This window comes from Physella acuta, unplaced genomic scaffold (assembly GCF_028476545.2).
Source record: "Physella acuta isolate Inbredline_101_S28 unplaced genomic scaffold, ASM2847654v3 ptg000314l, whole genome shotgun sequence".
Taxonomy (NCBI): domain Eukaryota; kingdom Metazoa; phylum Mollusca; class Gastropoda; family Physidae; genus Physella; species Physella acuta.
This window is the reverse complement of record NW_026731833.1, coordinates 535,553-551,833: the sequence shown is the minus strand read 5'-3', so window position 1 is coordinate 551,833 and position 16,281 is coordinate 535,553. Positions and strand designations below refer to the sequence as shown.

General features: G+C 32.8%; 1 protein-coding gene across 1 annotated transcript in view; it reads right to left on the bottom strand.

Moving 5' to 3' along the window:
- Positions 1–2,182: 2,182 nt before the first annotated feature.
- The window catches only part of LOC131940257 (sushi, von Willebrand factor type A, EGF and pentraxin domain-containing protein 1), a 28,644-nt gene continuing 14,545 nt past the window's right edge, over positions 2,183–16,281 (bottom strand). Inside the window, exons 13-32 of the mRNA XM_059298892.1 lie at positions 16,036–16,224; positions 14,989–15,218; positions 14,432–14,660; positions 14,090–14,251; positions 13,530–13,691; positions 13,000–13,231; positions 12,671–12,816; positions 12,193–12,345; positions 11,608–11,847; positions 11,243–11,419; positions 9,050–9,211; positions 8,565–8,738; positions 7,744–7,953; positions 6,650–6,847; positions 6,144–6,221; positions 5,720–5,905; positions 5,458–5,568; positions 3,200–3,340; positions 2,472–2,562; positions 2,183–2,354 (exon numbers count right to left, since the gene is read on the bottom strand). Coding sequence (XP_059154875.1) covers positions 2,270–2,354; positions 2,472–2,562; positions 3,200–3,340; positions 5,458–5,568; positions 5,720–5,905; positions 6,144–6,221; positions 6,650–6,847; positions 7,744–7,953; positions 8,565–8,738; positions 9,050–9,211; positions 11,243–11,419; positions 11,608–11,847; positions 12,193–12,345; positions 12,671–12,816; positions 13,000–13,231; positions 13,530–13,691; positions 14,090–14,251; positions 14,432–14,660; positions 14,989–15,218; positions 16,036–16,224 — 3,356 coding nt within the window. The 3' untranslated portion in view covers positions 2,183–2,269. The remainder of the gene's footprint in view (positions 2,355–2,471; positions 2,563–3,199; positions 3,341–5,457; positions 5,569–5,719; positions 5,906–6,143; positions 6,222–6,649; positions 6,848–7,743; positions 7,954–8,564; positions 8,739–9,049; positions 9,212–11,242; positions 11,420–11,607; positions 11,848–12,192; positions 12,346–12,670; positions 12,817–12,999; positions 13,232–13,529; positions 13,692–14,089; positions 14,252–14,431; positions 14,661–14,988; positions 15,219–16,035; positions 16,225–16,281) is intronic.

Here is a 16,281-nt window from a genome sequence, read left to right as displayed (position 1 = left end):
GTATGCAAGCTAGGTAGTTCGGACTAGGGAGAATGTGAAAGATACTTCGTGTAATGTCGATAGTTTTATGTTTATACGAGAATAGTAGTTGAATAATTATTGACCAAGAAAATAATAGGCATTGTGTAAAGTGATTATCGCCTGTATCGTGGTGATGGGAATGCAGATGGTAGTGGTACGCTTTAAATGGTTGTAGATCAAGTGATCAAACACGACACTCTCACAGCAGCCCTAACAGTCATGTATAAATGTGTCATCTAGTCCAGGGGTCTCCAAACTACGGCCCGCGGGCCTGATGCGGCCCGCGATGTCCTCTCATCCGGCCCGCGGAGAACTTTTTGTCCATGAAAAAAAACGTTTGTTGGTGATGGCTGAGGAACTTTGCCCAGAAAATGAAGAAGAAACTGGCCCCCGAACTAAAATTTGATAGTTAATGCGGCCCTCGGACTGAAAAGTTTGGAGACCCCTGATCTAGTCCATATGGTCTTTGTGCTAAATTTCTCTTTTGCACATTTTTCGTTGTGTTTTTTCTGGTTGCGCATTTTTCTGTTTCTGTTTGCGCTTTTTTCCGTTTGCGCTTTTTTCTGTTTGCGCTTTTTTCTGTTTGCGCTTTTTTCCGTTTGCGCTTTTTTCTGTTTGCGCTTTTTTCTGTGTGCGCTTTTTTCTGTTTGCGCTTTTTTCCGTTTGCGCTTTTTTCTGTTTGCGCTTTTTTCCGTTTGCGCTTTTTTCCGTTTGCGCTTTTTTCCGTGTGCGCTTATTTCTGTTTGCGCTTATTTCCGTTTGCGCTTTTTTCTCTTTGCGCTTTTTTCCGTTTGCGCTTTTTTCTGTTTGCGCTTTTTTCTGTGTGCGCTTTTTTCTCTTTGCGCTTTTTTCTGTTTGCGCTTTTTTCTCTTTGCGCTTTTTTCCGTGTGCGCTTTTTTCTCTTTGCGCTTTTTTCCGTTTGCGCTTTTTTCCGTTTGCGCTTTTTTCTGTGTGCGCTTTTTTCTCTTTGCGCTTTTTTCCGTTTGCGCTTTTTTTGTCTTTGCGCTTTTTTCTGTGTGCGCTTTTTTCTCTTTGCGCTTTTTTCCGTGTGCGCTTATTTCCGTTGCGCTTTTTGATTTGCGCTTTTTTCCGTTGCGCTTTTTTCCGTTGCGGTTCTTTCTGGGAACCGCTATTTACAAACACACGTAAATGGTAGAGAATATAGTTCGTTATAAGCTTCTGTTGAATGACTAACTGCTAGACAAGCGACGAATATGCCTTGCTGGGAATTAATATTCACCATTTCTTGGTACTTGCTTATTAAATTGAAAGCAGAAAGTTTCCGTTACATTACTCAATATAAACAATACATAACTAGAATTAACATAACAATACTTTTACAGATTCTGTAAATCGAAAAAACATCTATTGTTCTCGAAAGTGAAATTTAGTGACAACCCAGACAAGTTCTACCTTTGCTCTTGCCAAATAAACAGATTTATTTTAGAAAAAAAAATTAAGATATGAAAGGATATGCTTCTTTCTTTTAATAATATAAATGATCATAAATGATACATATCTTCATCTTATTTTAAATAAAAATTTAAACAAAATAGTTTTAACTTTCAATATCAATGAGTTCTATTTATAGAACTACAGTTTAAAAAGACCTTTATGAGTTCCAGATAATTTAACTATTTTTAAACAGGCAAGCACGTATTTTGTATTTATTTCTACTTATTAAACAACAATACAGAAACAAACTAAAAAAGCATTGGAAATATTTATAAATTTAAAAAAGGGTACCTCAGAATGATAGTATATATTATGTATAAATAAATAACAAGCTGAAAAAGTTTAATTTAACTAAAGACGTTAAAAAGGATACAAAATGTAAATCGGAATTGGGCTCTATATTAAAATGTCATAGATAAGTACCAATTACACTAATCTAAAAATTAAATTGTAGTATAAGAACATATTTGCCAATATAACCTTTCTAAAATTAATTTAGAAACCAAAACCAACAACTATTTTGTAAACTAAAAGTTAGATTGTAATTTTCTTTCACAAAAATTGATAAAACACTTATTTTTAAAGCATTAATGAACATTTCTTTAGACAGTTTTGTATGTAGACTTTAAATTGTAATTTATGAAAAAACATATTTTCAAAGTAACTTTAAACTGAAATTTGATGATTATATTAATTAAATGTGCCTACGTTTTGGTAGATATAAATTAAAAATCACCACAGCAATGTAAAATAAAAGTTAAAAAAAAAAACATTTTATAAGAAGGAGGCCTTTTTAGTCTAACTTTGTAGAGGGGTAAGAATCCGTAGTATGCTGTATGTAATGTGATGCATCAGTTCTAGGGAAAACTCTTCCACATCTAAAAAAAACCCACAAAAAACAGTTTAAATACCAATATATTAGTTGTTAATTATGTATACGTTTATAAAGTTACAGATTTCACTAAAGAAAAAAAATATATTTTTTATAAACTCACTTTTTCAGAATAAGGAAACTTATGATTCCCAATAAAAGAAGGCAGACTGCACTGGAAATAACAGCTGCAACTATTATTGTTACATTTCCCCCTGCAAATATGTTAAGCTTATTCATTTCATTGTTAGCTTTTATATTTGCATTATATCATAAAAGAATCGTTATCTAATCATATATTATTTAGCCAGTAAAGACATTTATAATATGAATATGTGTATGGATGAAAAATTGATTTTGTTTTTGTAATGACTTTATAATATTATAAAATATACTATCCACACATGCATATCTAGGCTTAATTGCTAAATTCATGTATTGTTATATATTATAAACAGCTACCATATTTTAAACCATATTTTGTTAAAATATACTAAGATAAAAGTTTATATTTTAAAATCGTGATTATAAATTTAATTTCTAATGATAACTAAATGCGTGAGACACATATATGCTGCACACGCGTATATGTATAAGCTTTATTCACTGCAGACTTAATAGTAACGATGTTTATATATAGGCCTATATATATGTATTTGACTGTGCTTTTCCGTATATCTATTAAATCAGTTATAAACATCCATTTCAATCTTTAAGTAACAGTTTTTAATGATGCAATTTTTTCTGGCAACTAATTAGACTAGGAATTTTGTCAATAATCTTAGCAAAAATCCATTTACATTTAACAATTGAATTTGGGGTTCAGAAGGCCAAGTTTTAAAAACAAGTTACCATTGTTATCTGGGTTTTGTCCTTTGGTTGTCATTTCCCCATTTGAAGGTTCTATCATGAAAGGATAAATGTCTTCATAGCTGATTGGGTTGGGTGTGCAGTGGTTAAGATAGTACGAGCCTCTTCCTGATGTTGTAGTACCTGGTATTTTAAACAATGTTGAGCTATATTCAGTTTGTCAACAAATTATTGTACAATAAAGAACTCTGCAACACAAAAGATATACAGCACACCTGCGTCTTCTTTTCGAGCATTGAAAAAACAAATTACCTAAAAATTAATAAAACATTTTTTTTTATCAGCCAGAATGTTTTGAATTGCAAATGTACCCAAATAATTTACGGTTTTTCCTAAATTCAGGAGACACAAATAATTTATAGGAAACATTTTATTTAAAAACGTCAGTATTATTTTAAAATGAACGAAATGAGACCTGAAAAAATCTGCATCTTTAAATTCATTTCGATCATTTTTCATACTTGACTTTGCACTTAAAATGCATGTGTAATCACCTGTAATTCTGAATAATTTTTAAAGAAGGAGCTCTTATTAGCTTTTACAATGTAAAATAATTGCATTTTGCTTGAGCGGCTTTCAAGATAGCTTGTGTTTTAGCTTTCAAACATATTTTTTTAATTGCCATGTAGAGCAGTTTGATACTGCATATTGTATCCTTGCAACATCTAAAGGTCAGAAACGTCTCAGATATGCATACAGTTGTACTTTTGATAAAATTAAGTTCAAGAAATACATTCACGTGAAATATTAAATACATTAATTTTGATAAAGATGGTCAGAAAATGATGAGGGGAATCACTTTAACACATCCCTACAACATATTATGTAAATGGATGCTGAGTAAATGGCACAAAGGGTAAAACAAGTAATTAAAGTGATGTTATTGTAAATCGTTTTAATAAAATTAAAAAAAAATCGGAAAAATTGACTACCTACAATCTATGAGGGAATAGTCCACGTTACTGATCCAACTTAACCTTTTATAGCACATCTACTACCCACGTTACTTCCTAACACTAGTTTTTAACTGGTATATATTTGTACTGAATAGTAAACATACTAAGGGGAGACAATTTTAACCATTCATCACTCGTGACAAACAGTCTCAATCTAAAACAGATTCATAACACTCCCATCAGAGGTGTAGCGAGGGCGGGGCGGGGTTGCGGACTGCATCGGGTGTTAAGATAGATTATAAATAAATCATTGTGTCTCCACTTCTTCCCCCTTCTTACTACTCACATGTTACACACCTGGACCTGAGTCCAGCGGTATCGTAAGGCTGACCGGGCCTTGACCCCGGACTGTGGTCGCAAGGGCGGAGCCTGGGTCATGTAACCTGTAGGGTAGGGACGCTACAGTCCGGCTACTCTACCTTGTCCCCTATTCGGAGGTACACGTTTGATTTGGTGCTACGGTACTAGCCATTATAATATTATACTTAGTTTGGTGCTACGGCACATGTTTTCCACGGAGAAATGTAACTTAATTATATAGCTGCTGCTATACATTTATGTGCGGTATGACTCGATAGAGCATATTTGCCAAGCCGGGTGACAGCATTTATGGGGGTGACACCATGGCAAAAAATTGCAAAATATACACAAGAAAAATGCTTTTCGCAAACTCCATTAATGATTAATTAAAGTTAAGTACAAATCACAAGTCGATAATTCTTACAAAATGGTGGGGGTAACACTATGACGTAAACGTGCTAACTGTAGAGAAAACTATGCTACATAAAAGTATATTATTAACAAACTAGGCCTATTGATAAACATCGTTACTATTAAGTCTGCAGTCAATAAAGCTTATACATATACGCGTATGCAGCATATATTTAAATCATAATTCCAAGTAGGCTGACACACACACACTTATATATAAACACACACATACATACATATATATATATATATATATATATATATATATATATATATATATATATATATATATATATATATATATATATATATATATATATATATATATATATATATATATATATATACATATACTTTTTTTCTTGGGGGGAGGGGTGGCACCACGAAGTGCCGCACCAGTTGACACCCAATATAACGACGCCACCGCTTCCCCTGACTTGAAACCTGGCTATCCCCGTGAGTAAATTATCACATGTATTTATTATAGGAATATAGTACCCGGAATTCTTAGTTAAGATTTTATAAACTTAAAATGTAACTATAGGCCTACAGCAAAAAGTGTCTCCTAATTACCTGAGGGGCAAGGTACACAACTAGATGACTTAGGCTGGTCCTGGTACAATCCTTTATCACAATACAGACATGAGCCATTTCCTGGAGAATAGGATCCTGCTGGACAGTCCACTGGTAGGAATATATGAACTAAAATTTTATTTTACTGTCTCTATATCCCCACTTGTGTGTATGGAGTGTACTCATCAACATGTATAATTTCCATTAAAATCATTTCAAGAGGGACTTAAGAATTAAAACAATGCTAACTAAAGCAAATTACCACAAAACCCATCCACGAACCCAGTTCCTGGCTGGCAAACTATTGTTGTCTCCACAGTTTGTACCTGGCCAACGTATTTCACCTCATCAATAATGACAGTGAAAATTGCTGCATTGTTTTTTATGATGTCTTGCAGAGTTTGTTCAACTGCCAACAGCTTGGCCATTTCTGCTGTGGCTTCTTCTTCTAAAAAATCATTACACTAATTAGTTACGCCAATCACACTACTACCACACACAAATAAAACTATTGTATACTTTACATTCCATATATAATAAAGCAGGGAGGTGTACAATTATGAAAACTGTCAAAAGATCAGTTATTAAACATGATTAAAATACTTTCTCTATAGGCCTACTCAGAAAGCAAAAAGTCTTAACAATTTTTCAAAATAACTTTTAGTTTTAGAGAATATTTATATTACTAGATAGATTTCCAAGGAGTGTTTTTTCTGTATCATTATAACCAATAGGAATTACGTTGACTTGCGTTGTAATTGTGCCTGGAAATAAAAAAAATTACATTGTTGATAATTCGATTTAAAATAAATTAGTTTTTTTTGTTATTAATGAATCAATTTTTACATCATTTAAGAGTAGATGTTCAAGCTAAAACCTCATAATAAAAAAAAAATTGTCTTCGACAAATTTGCATGCCAAAGGCAAGATAAAAAGCCACATAACTTTGTCCAACTTTTATTCTAATCATATAATGTAATGTACTCACTATGTTACAGGTGTATACTTCAATTGATTTCAGGAAACATAGTAACATGGAAATGTTTTCATAATTGAAGCCACAATTTTATTGGTTTTATAGAGCTATTTACTTTTTCTTTTAATATTGTCTAATAAATATCTAATGAATTGTTTAAAAATGATCCACACTACTCAATGCATAGATATTATCTTTAAAAATATGTATATTTACCACTTGATCTCTTCTTGTTTGTCTTACAGTTTGACTGTGACGTCACTGTAAATGTACAGGTGCCTTGTTTAACACAGTTCTGTTGTGCTAGTTGGTTATTTACAGAACTTTCTAGATCAACAGCTGCTGGTAGCTTGTTGCAATCTACATCATAGGTGGTTGTAATAACAGGGGACACTGACTCAGGGATCTTTTGGTCTGTGAAAGAGGTGATGTTTTATCAAAGTACACAAGACAAAATAACAAAAAAATGCCAATCACCTTTGTCTGGTTCTACGAAATATAACATGTTCATGGATATCTCCTGTAATACCATAATTCATGTTGAAATGTTATTACATTTTCTTAAATTGTGCCATCTTCTAAAACATTTACAAGAAACAGTTTTTCTCCATATGTATTTCACTGTTAAGTAGAAATGCATAGAATATCACAGCTCTGCACGTTGAAATAAGTAAAGTTCCACTTACAGACATAATAACCCATAAGGCTGAGGACATGTTTGGTTTTTTTACCATTATGCATATACAGGAATGGTGTGCTCAGCACTCTATACCATCATAGCAAAGTGGACTAAGGGAAATCCTGCTGAATCTGTTCCAGCTTGGGATCCAAATTTGAGACTTTCAAGATGGCAGTCACGCGCTCTACCACTTAATTATGGCATGCTATTAAAGTTAGATTACCCCTTTGAACCCAGTGATCAATAGGACAGATGACTTAGACATCAACTTTTTCTATGGCTTTAGCATTTTATTTCCCCAATGTGAGTCAGGTAAACATAAAAGATGGGTATACACACGGACATCATACGGACTCAAGCCTGGATCCACCTCAAGGTTTTTGGGATAGCAGTGTCGTTACTGGTCTCTTGGCCAGTGTTGGAAGTAAGTGCAGATATTTTTTCATCAAAATACTTAGATCGGTATAAGATGTAGATCTATTACATTAAGTTATTTTTATGAACTTAATTACTTTTAATAAAATGTATATGATAATACAATTTTCTTTAAAATTTGTTTTAAAATAATAGATAATATGTAATCTTCACTTTCCGGCTATTGTGTTAAATTTATAATGAATATCATTTATACCTGCACAAGCTGGGGTAAGACCAGTAGGATTATCCCGTGTTTGTTGTGACCAGGTGTAGTTACTGGTGGGTCCACATTGGAAAATGTTGTCAGTTGATGGCATTAGAACACGACCAGGTAGACAGACAATGTTACATGTCTGCAGGCCAGAGCTGTCTGTAGAACAGTTCCATTCTTTCTGGCCCTCACGTAACTCTGGGTCCTTACATACTGCAGAATGAATATATACATTCAGATATAGCTAATAAATGTGTAAAAAATTGATTCATTTTGTTATACATTATTTCCACATGGTGCAGAAATTTCGCTATATTTAACTGATTGTACTTTTATCAGTTACTATAAGCTTCATAATAGTGAACAATAGTACAGCTACACAAAGTCCTGTACACAATAGGTGAAGTAAAATTAAAATATTACTTCATATTAAAATGCGGAGCAAATGAACAACTGTCCTAATGTTAATGTGAAAACTTCACGTAATTGCTTTAAGGTCCGTGTTTGTTTATCCATCGTTATGGATTGTTCATGCAAGATTTAAATTATTCAGTGAACATTTTAGGTTTATGCTAAAAGAACACTAGCTTATCTGTGTTATGCAATGTCTAATGGTCTGTTTTGTAGCAAACAACCCCCCATCCGAAAAAATGCAACAGAATAAATATATATCAATCATTTTCGCCACAAATTAATACAAACAATGCATGTTATTGAATAAGAATCTTGCAGACTAAGGCGGGTGATAATTGACAAGGTGGTGTTATCCTGTTCCCATAATTAAAGTATGACAGCTTTTTATAACTTTTATAATCAAATACTACCAGGACAATCTTGAGAGTTGCATGGCAGTGTTTGAACTGCATGAGTAGAGTCACAAGGTTTTCCTCCCAGACTTGGAGCTGGGTTGTCACATGACCTTTGTCTGGTTGACACACCACCTCCACAGCTACTGCTGCAGGTGCTCCACTCACCCCATTCTCCGAAATCTCCATTAACTAGAGCGAAGTAAATGTTAAGAACAAACATTTTACAAGTTTTTCTTTAGAAACTTCATTTTAAGAAATGATTGCACACTAAATTTCTCTTATTTTATTTTGTCAAGTACTGTAATTTTAGCTGAAATATTTATCAATTCTAATATACCTCATTTTATGGTATTAAGGACTACTGCAATACAGTTTGGGATATTATCAACACTCTAAATGATTCACCCTCCTCCACTTTTGATAAAATCTTCGTCAAACTTCAACCTATACGCTGTTACATGTGATAATATACTTTACATTACAAGAAAAATTATTTTTACCTGGACAAACAGACAAGGTACAAAGTCTGCTGTTGGATTTAGGACCCTGACATGACAGACCACCATTAACAGCAACTTGGGCAATTGTACGAGAACGTGTTGCTGTACCAGAGCCACATGTTACATCACATGTCCACTGTGTCCAGTCTCCCCATCTACAGTCTGGTCAACAACATGTATATATTTGTTAACACTATCTCTTCAAATATATGTTGGTTAAAGATGTGTATTACCTTAACCCTAAATGGAAAATATCAAACGGTAGGCGTAAGTTCAGATAGGATAGTTGATTGTCGAGACAGACCTACTGCAGCTTGAAGCGTCAAAATATGGAAGAAGAAGACACAAGACAACTCTCAGTGGAAGAAGGTGGTGAGGCGAACCAACGCCCGCCATGAGTTTTAGTGGCACAGTATTGCATGGATGGATTTGTTTCACAATGTGTAATGGACACCAGCGAGAAAAGTCTCAAAGGTATTTGAGAGGTGTGTAAATTCATTTAAAAATCTTGCACGGTGTAGTTACAATTAATATGGTTAAAATCCTGTCTGTCTGGTTTTTTTCGGACTTTACTAAAGATTGGATGTATTTGATGTTTTTAATATTTTCGGTAACTAAATAAACATTTTAAAAAAGCAAAAACAATTTGGTTTTCACGTGTAATGGCGACATAAACAATGGCATCCTGCTATTGGATAGGCCGCCATGAATTTTATTGTAGGCTACACATTGTAAGCTAAAAATAGAAAACTAGGTCATGGGTTTTTAAATTTGCATTGTTATTTAAAATCTTGATCTGCAACGTTTTGTAAACAAATAGTTATCGATCACTAAGTTACTGTACAGCCAATCAATATTTGTCTTACGAAAGTGAAACATCCGGTTATAACTTAGGCTTGATTAAAATAAATAGAAATGTAGCCTTAAACTCAACAAATTATTTTCAAGTTCTCTGGATTTGCAACTTTTATAGCATTTATTCTAAAAATATAAAGTTTCTAAATTAATTTTTGGCTAAAGTTTTTATTTTTTATTTTTTTACGGTCTAAATCTAAAAAGCACGTTTTTATTCCATGTCAACAACATTATGGAAGGAATCTCGTCAACTCGCTGGTGTCCATTGGGTGTTCTTGTATATATTTAGTGAGTGCGCATAAGGGGGTGTGTACTTGAGAATATAACGTATAACAAACGTGTCAAGGTAGCATGTTACATGCAAATTAAAATTATATTATTGCTTAAAAAGACTAAGGAAATTAAAAACTATATGTGTTACTTAATGATACAATTGTTTATCAGAACCTTAAAAATTGCTTTGTTTTATTTTTTTTTAATAAAAAAGACACTTGTTATTAAATAGCTACTATGCTAGACAGTATTATATTATAATGCTGTCGTCAATTTTTTTTTTCATTAATGTTGACATAAATTAAGAAACTGTGTCACTTGCAGAGGTGTAACTAGTGTAGGGTCAGTGATGCATCCACAAACCCTATCAGGATGCAAAATAGTGTAGAAAAAAAAAATCTGACTTTGATTTATTTTACTGAAACTATACACAGTTGAAGTTAAAACAAATAGACTGCTACTTGACTCAACAACCATGTATTTACATCAATTGTGTAGCACCAAAATAAAACAGTTAATAAGCATGGACTGGTAAAAGGCGCCGCCGACCATTTCAAACTAGGACAGGGGTGCTTTTTCATCATCTTGAAATAATGTATACATCGGGTGTGGGGTTAAAAAATTAGCAAGTTTGACATAAGGCACCGTAGTATGTTTCTACGACTCTTATCACATGTAGCAGTTTGTATTATGTAAATAAATGGAGAGTTGGCTGTGATCTCATTCAAGTTTTTATCTGGATTAATACTTTTTAAATAGTATTTTGTTATTGGTTGACTTTAGTTAGGTATTATATGGAGAAGCATTGACTATCTTTTAAAGCATCTATGTTTTAGTGGAACATAATAACGATTTTCCTTACACCTTACTTGTAATTCATATCTCATTTTTCCGCTTTAATATACGTAATGTATTTGACAAGTAAAGAGATTGGAAATAAACTAAGGATAAATGTAGTAATTATAGCAGTATATTTTTAAGTGACCACATAATTTTGAGAAAACAATTACAACTGGAAAACATGATGAAACAAGTAGGTCAATGTAAACCCTATTTAAGATTTACCTCTACATCCAGTGTCACAAGCTTCAGTCTCAGTTTTTGAACCTTGACAGAGTTCACCCCCATTTTCTGGTTTAGGACTGTCACATTCTCTTGATCTTGATTTGACACCAGACCCACAGGTCACTGAACAGCTTGACCATTGGCTCCAGTTTCCCCAGCTTCCGTTTACAGGGTCTACTGTAAATGTATTTATGGAAAAATACATCTCCAGTTAGGCTACTTTTAAAATTTTATAGTTTTTGTTTTGTATTGCTTCTTATTTAAACACAAACTGATACTGAAATGCTTCAGAAAAAATTTAAAAAAATATTAAAATTCGCTATTTCTAAAAATAAAAACAAATAATTTTAATAAATAATGCTCACCATTGGGGACATTACAAAGTAGTCCTGTAAATCCTATTGGACATGAACAAGTGTAGTCTTTGTTTTGTGGCTGATTCACACAAGTGGCTCCATTCTCACAGTGATGTCCAACACAGAAATCTGGGACATTTTCACACTGGTCTCCTGTCCATGGGTCATCACATACACATGTGAGTACATCAGTCCCAGCAATACAGGTGCCATATGCTCCACAGGGCTCACCAGTACACAGGTCTTTGTCTGATGAAATAACAAAAGGATCATTAAGCTAACGATCAAGTACCATATCTAATATGACTTAAGCACATGTGTTAGTTATCCTTTTAAATATATTTTCCTGAAGGAAATAATATACAGAAACAAAATGAGATGCAGCTTTATTTGTTAAACCATAATACTAATTAAACAAAATATACTTAAAAATCATTTTCTAACAGCTATGTCATGTAAAAAGAAATGCAAATTATTGTGCTAAATGTTATTTCTATTGTTTTGTTCTAATTTTCTTAATCAGATTTCTAAACAAAACTAAAAAAACAATACTCAAATTTAATTTAAATTGAGAGTTTTCGTTCAGCTACATACCATTGCATGTACTATCAGTCATCATGAGAGACTCCCATGGTTTAAATGCCAGCACATGATTGTCTACTTGTTTGTTACATGAAGTGCTGAACTCTTTAATCTGGGATTCTGTGTATGGCGTTGTTGTCATTTGGATTCCACTCACTAGTATTGCTGTTTAAGAAAACAAAAGATAAGGTATAATTTTGAAACAATGCAAACAATAAATGCTACAATTTGTAGCATTTTTAAAATTTCTACTAATGTGTGTTTTATAAAATTTCTGCAACATAACAGTTTTAATTTTCCGAAGATGATCCTTAACCAAACAAAAATTACTCTTACTTAAAATATTAATTTCCAAAAAGTTTCAATGAGTTTATAGGTACATTTTTTAATCTTTTAAGCAAATCATGTATATTTTAACAAGATTTCTGTATAATGTTATACTGATATTATACAACTGTTATAATATTTTAGAAAGGAGATTTATTCCTACATTTAATATTTGACGAACTCTTAAAGTAAATATCCTTCTTGATCAGATCTGACACTGAGGTGACATTTACACTTTCCATCATTTGACCATTGACGAAGAGAGTTCCAGTGCTTGATGAATACACAACAGCCACATGATTCCACTTTCTGTTGAGACAAATAAAGACAAAACTATTATGTCAGCCCTTAGCTTTAAAGTGAAACAATATTGTTATCACCACAATCAAAGTAAAGTGTTGTCATACACCATATTATTACATGTCTTCATCTTTTAATTCATTTTGTTGTTCAAATTATATATATATTGGTCATTCTATAAAAAAGTAATACCTGATTATTCGAACACTTATATCAGTTTGATGACAAATATGTAAACTAATTGTATCTATGAGCAAATAAGCTGAACGTGTGTCACAATTATTTTTTAAAGATATCTTCAGAGAAGAGGTGTCCATGTTTGAAACGTCAGAGATCCATATTAGAAATGTGAATTTTTCAGGTAAGTCATCAACAATTTTGATCACAGGTTTAGATGTGTTTTCATTCATTCGAATATCAAAAACTGAAAATTTAAAACAGATTAGAAATGTGAATATTGGTGGTGATTAAAATAAAAGTACTAGTAGAAAATAATGTATATTGTTAGACAACTCCAGATCCATTTATTTACTGCTAGAAGAAAAAACATGCATATTCGCGAGTAAAGATTATGATAACTTGTAAGCATGTTCTCTAAAAATTGTTTAAAATTATTTTCTTAGTACACGACTGAATTTAAATATATTAAAATATGTTTTAATAACATGCAACTAATTCCTTGAAAAGTGTCTACATTATTTAATAAAGTTGATTTTACTTACACAGACAATCAGTAAGTGCTGATGCTCCAGTAGACAGTGTCGACATCCCATATGGACAAAGTGTACACTGTTTCATGCCATACTGAGAGGCAAAAGTTCCTTTAGGACAAGAGTTACATGGCTGGATACCAGTGGATGAGAAGTGGCCAGGTAAGCAGAGGTCTGTAATACAAATAATATAACATCAAGAAATAAATTTTGCTGTAAAATACAGTGAGAACTTAATCACTGTTTAGATATCCATAAAATAAGTAAACATGGTACAGCAAAAATAATAATACAATTTATTTTTAACTTTATTGATTCTTTAAAATAATGACACACTTACATAATTAAAATTAAATAGTTACAAATAATATATGGCTTAAGACAACAACTGTAAACATTATTTCACTGTTCATAATGTTGCTAAACAGAGATTTATGTTTTGGGAACTTATTAAGCAGTAATTTTGCAGACCTCGTTGTCCAAAGATATTTTTTTATTGCTAAGAACGATAAGTAGAAATTTAGAGTGAAGGGATATAAGTAGATTAACTAAATTATTATTCATGAACTTACTTTGACAGTCATTTTTAGAAGTGGACATATTTGTTATTGTTGTTGTATCCACAGGACATGAGATACAGGTATATGATACCTCCTGGTCCTGGTAGGTTCCCTGAGGGCAGGTGTCACATTTACTTGTGGAGTTGTTGTAGGTGAAGCCAGGCCCACAGCCAGCTGTTTTAGAGATGTGTAAAAAGTTGTAGTATAGAAAATAAACCATTCGATAATTACCTTTTATATTTCGGTAAATTTTAAGAAGCTTGTGCTACTTAAGAAAAAACACAATTTCAAAATGCTAGACTTCATTTTAAAAACTAGATTCAGTAAAAAAAAAAACTGTAATTTAAATCCTACCACAAGACATAGTGCTGTACACAATAGCTTTTCCTGGTTCACAATTAAACACACTTTCTCCATACTTGAAGGAATCAAACGTTCCAATTTCAGGAACATTGAATTTTCCAGCATCAGAAGCATTTAAAATTTTACTGTTGACGTTGTTTACTAGTGTTTGGTAGTACTCTTGTGTATCCGCTGGTCCGTTTACATCTTTGTATTCTCCTAATCCGATAACAGCTTTAATCTGACATTAATATTTTTTTTAAATTGTAATCAAGTAGTGTTTCTTCAAGCATCTCTTTGCTCCCCGCCCACCCGCACGATGCATGTCTACCGCCCCCCCCCCCCCACTCCCACCCGAACGAACTAGAATTATAGAAAAAGAAATCTAATAAATGCCTATACTTATTAATTCGTATTAAAAAATAATAAGGAAATTGAAATTAAAATTCTAGACAGATAACATTGAACATTCGGTAATGAAATAATTTCATTTAAAAAAAGAGATTGAAAATTAAAGTAATCAGCAATAGTATCATTGATAATTATTTTAAACAAATTATTTTGCTCACTTTGTACTGAAATTGCCCAACACTTCGTTTCTTCCTTCTTTGTGATACCTGCCCACAAGTAACTTCTACTGTGTCTACAGTACAGCTCTTATTACCACACACATCTGAAAGTCCAAGGTCTTCCAACATGAGAAGAAAAGTCTGTTTGATTTCACTACTGTTGGAGTTGCAGTCTTGGGCGAAGTAATAAAAAACTGGCATCGTTAATACTTCATCAGGCTGACGGCGAACTGAAATGAAAAAAAAAAACATTCGTAAAGTTTCAATGTCGGTACTTACGATCCATAGGCAGAAGCAGTAGCCCTCATATGGTTCTTAAGCAAGGTATATGAAGGGATAGTGTGGGCAACAGTATGCCCAGCCGCCTTTTTACTTTCCTTATCGCGAGCCAGGTACTTATCCGTAATCGGAGCTGGATGGACTTATTGTCATCCTACAGAATCAAGTGCGGGCCGAAACTCGAGACTTTCAGGTTAGAAAAATCAAGCGCTCTTCTACCGAAGCACGCCATAAAATATAAAAAAATATTGTCTCATCATTATTTAATGGTATATTTTCTTAACTTTTTATATAAATACGAAATCATAAAGGCTAACTCTAAAAAACTAGTCTATATTGTAGTTTAATCACTGATGTGAGTAGACAGCTATTTTTTCTTCATTTGATCCTTTTGCTTTGGCGTTTGCGGGATCATACAACGTATATGTGCGTCATAAAATGATTTTGCATTTGTGGTCAATGTTCAGTCATTTCACGCCACGTTGATGCAAGTTGAAAATTTGGGCTGTGCTGTAGCTGCTACCTGTAAAGTTGCCTCTTTACAATGTATTCACAAGATATAAATTATTAGTATGTTATAGTTTGAATAGTTTTATTAGCTGAAAAAGAACTTTTCAACAATGTTTCAAAATAATATTTTTTAAATGATATTTTTAAAAAGTTAACAAAGTTTTTTCTAGCATTGGATTTATACACAATGCATCAACCGTTAAACAACATGATTTGATTAAAATGTAATTGATGTACACCAGTTTCTTCATATCTTACCTGTACATCCTGGAATATGATCATTTGGTTTCCACAGGCCTTTAGTGCAGGTGTACTGACCAGTTGTGGATGCTGGGTAGGTGAAATTAATGTTACACAGCAGTAGACAAATCTCGCCACCAACTGCACCTAGCGAATCGCATGATAAGGCGCCATTGGTTGGGCTGGTTAGTTTTTTGCAGGATTGAGCTGAGAGTTAAAGAATTGTAAAACAACGTTTGAAAAATGATTTCAGGAAAATGATCT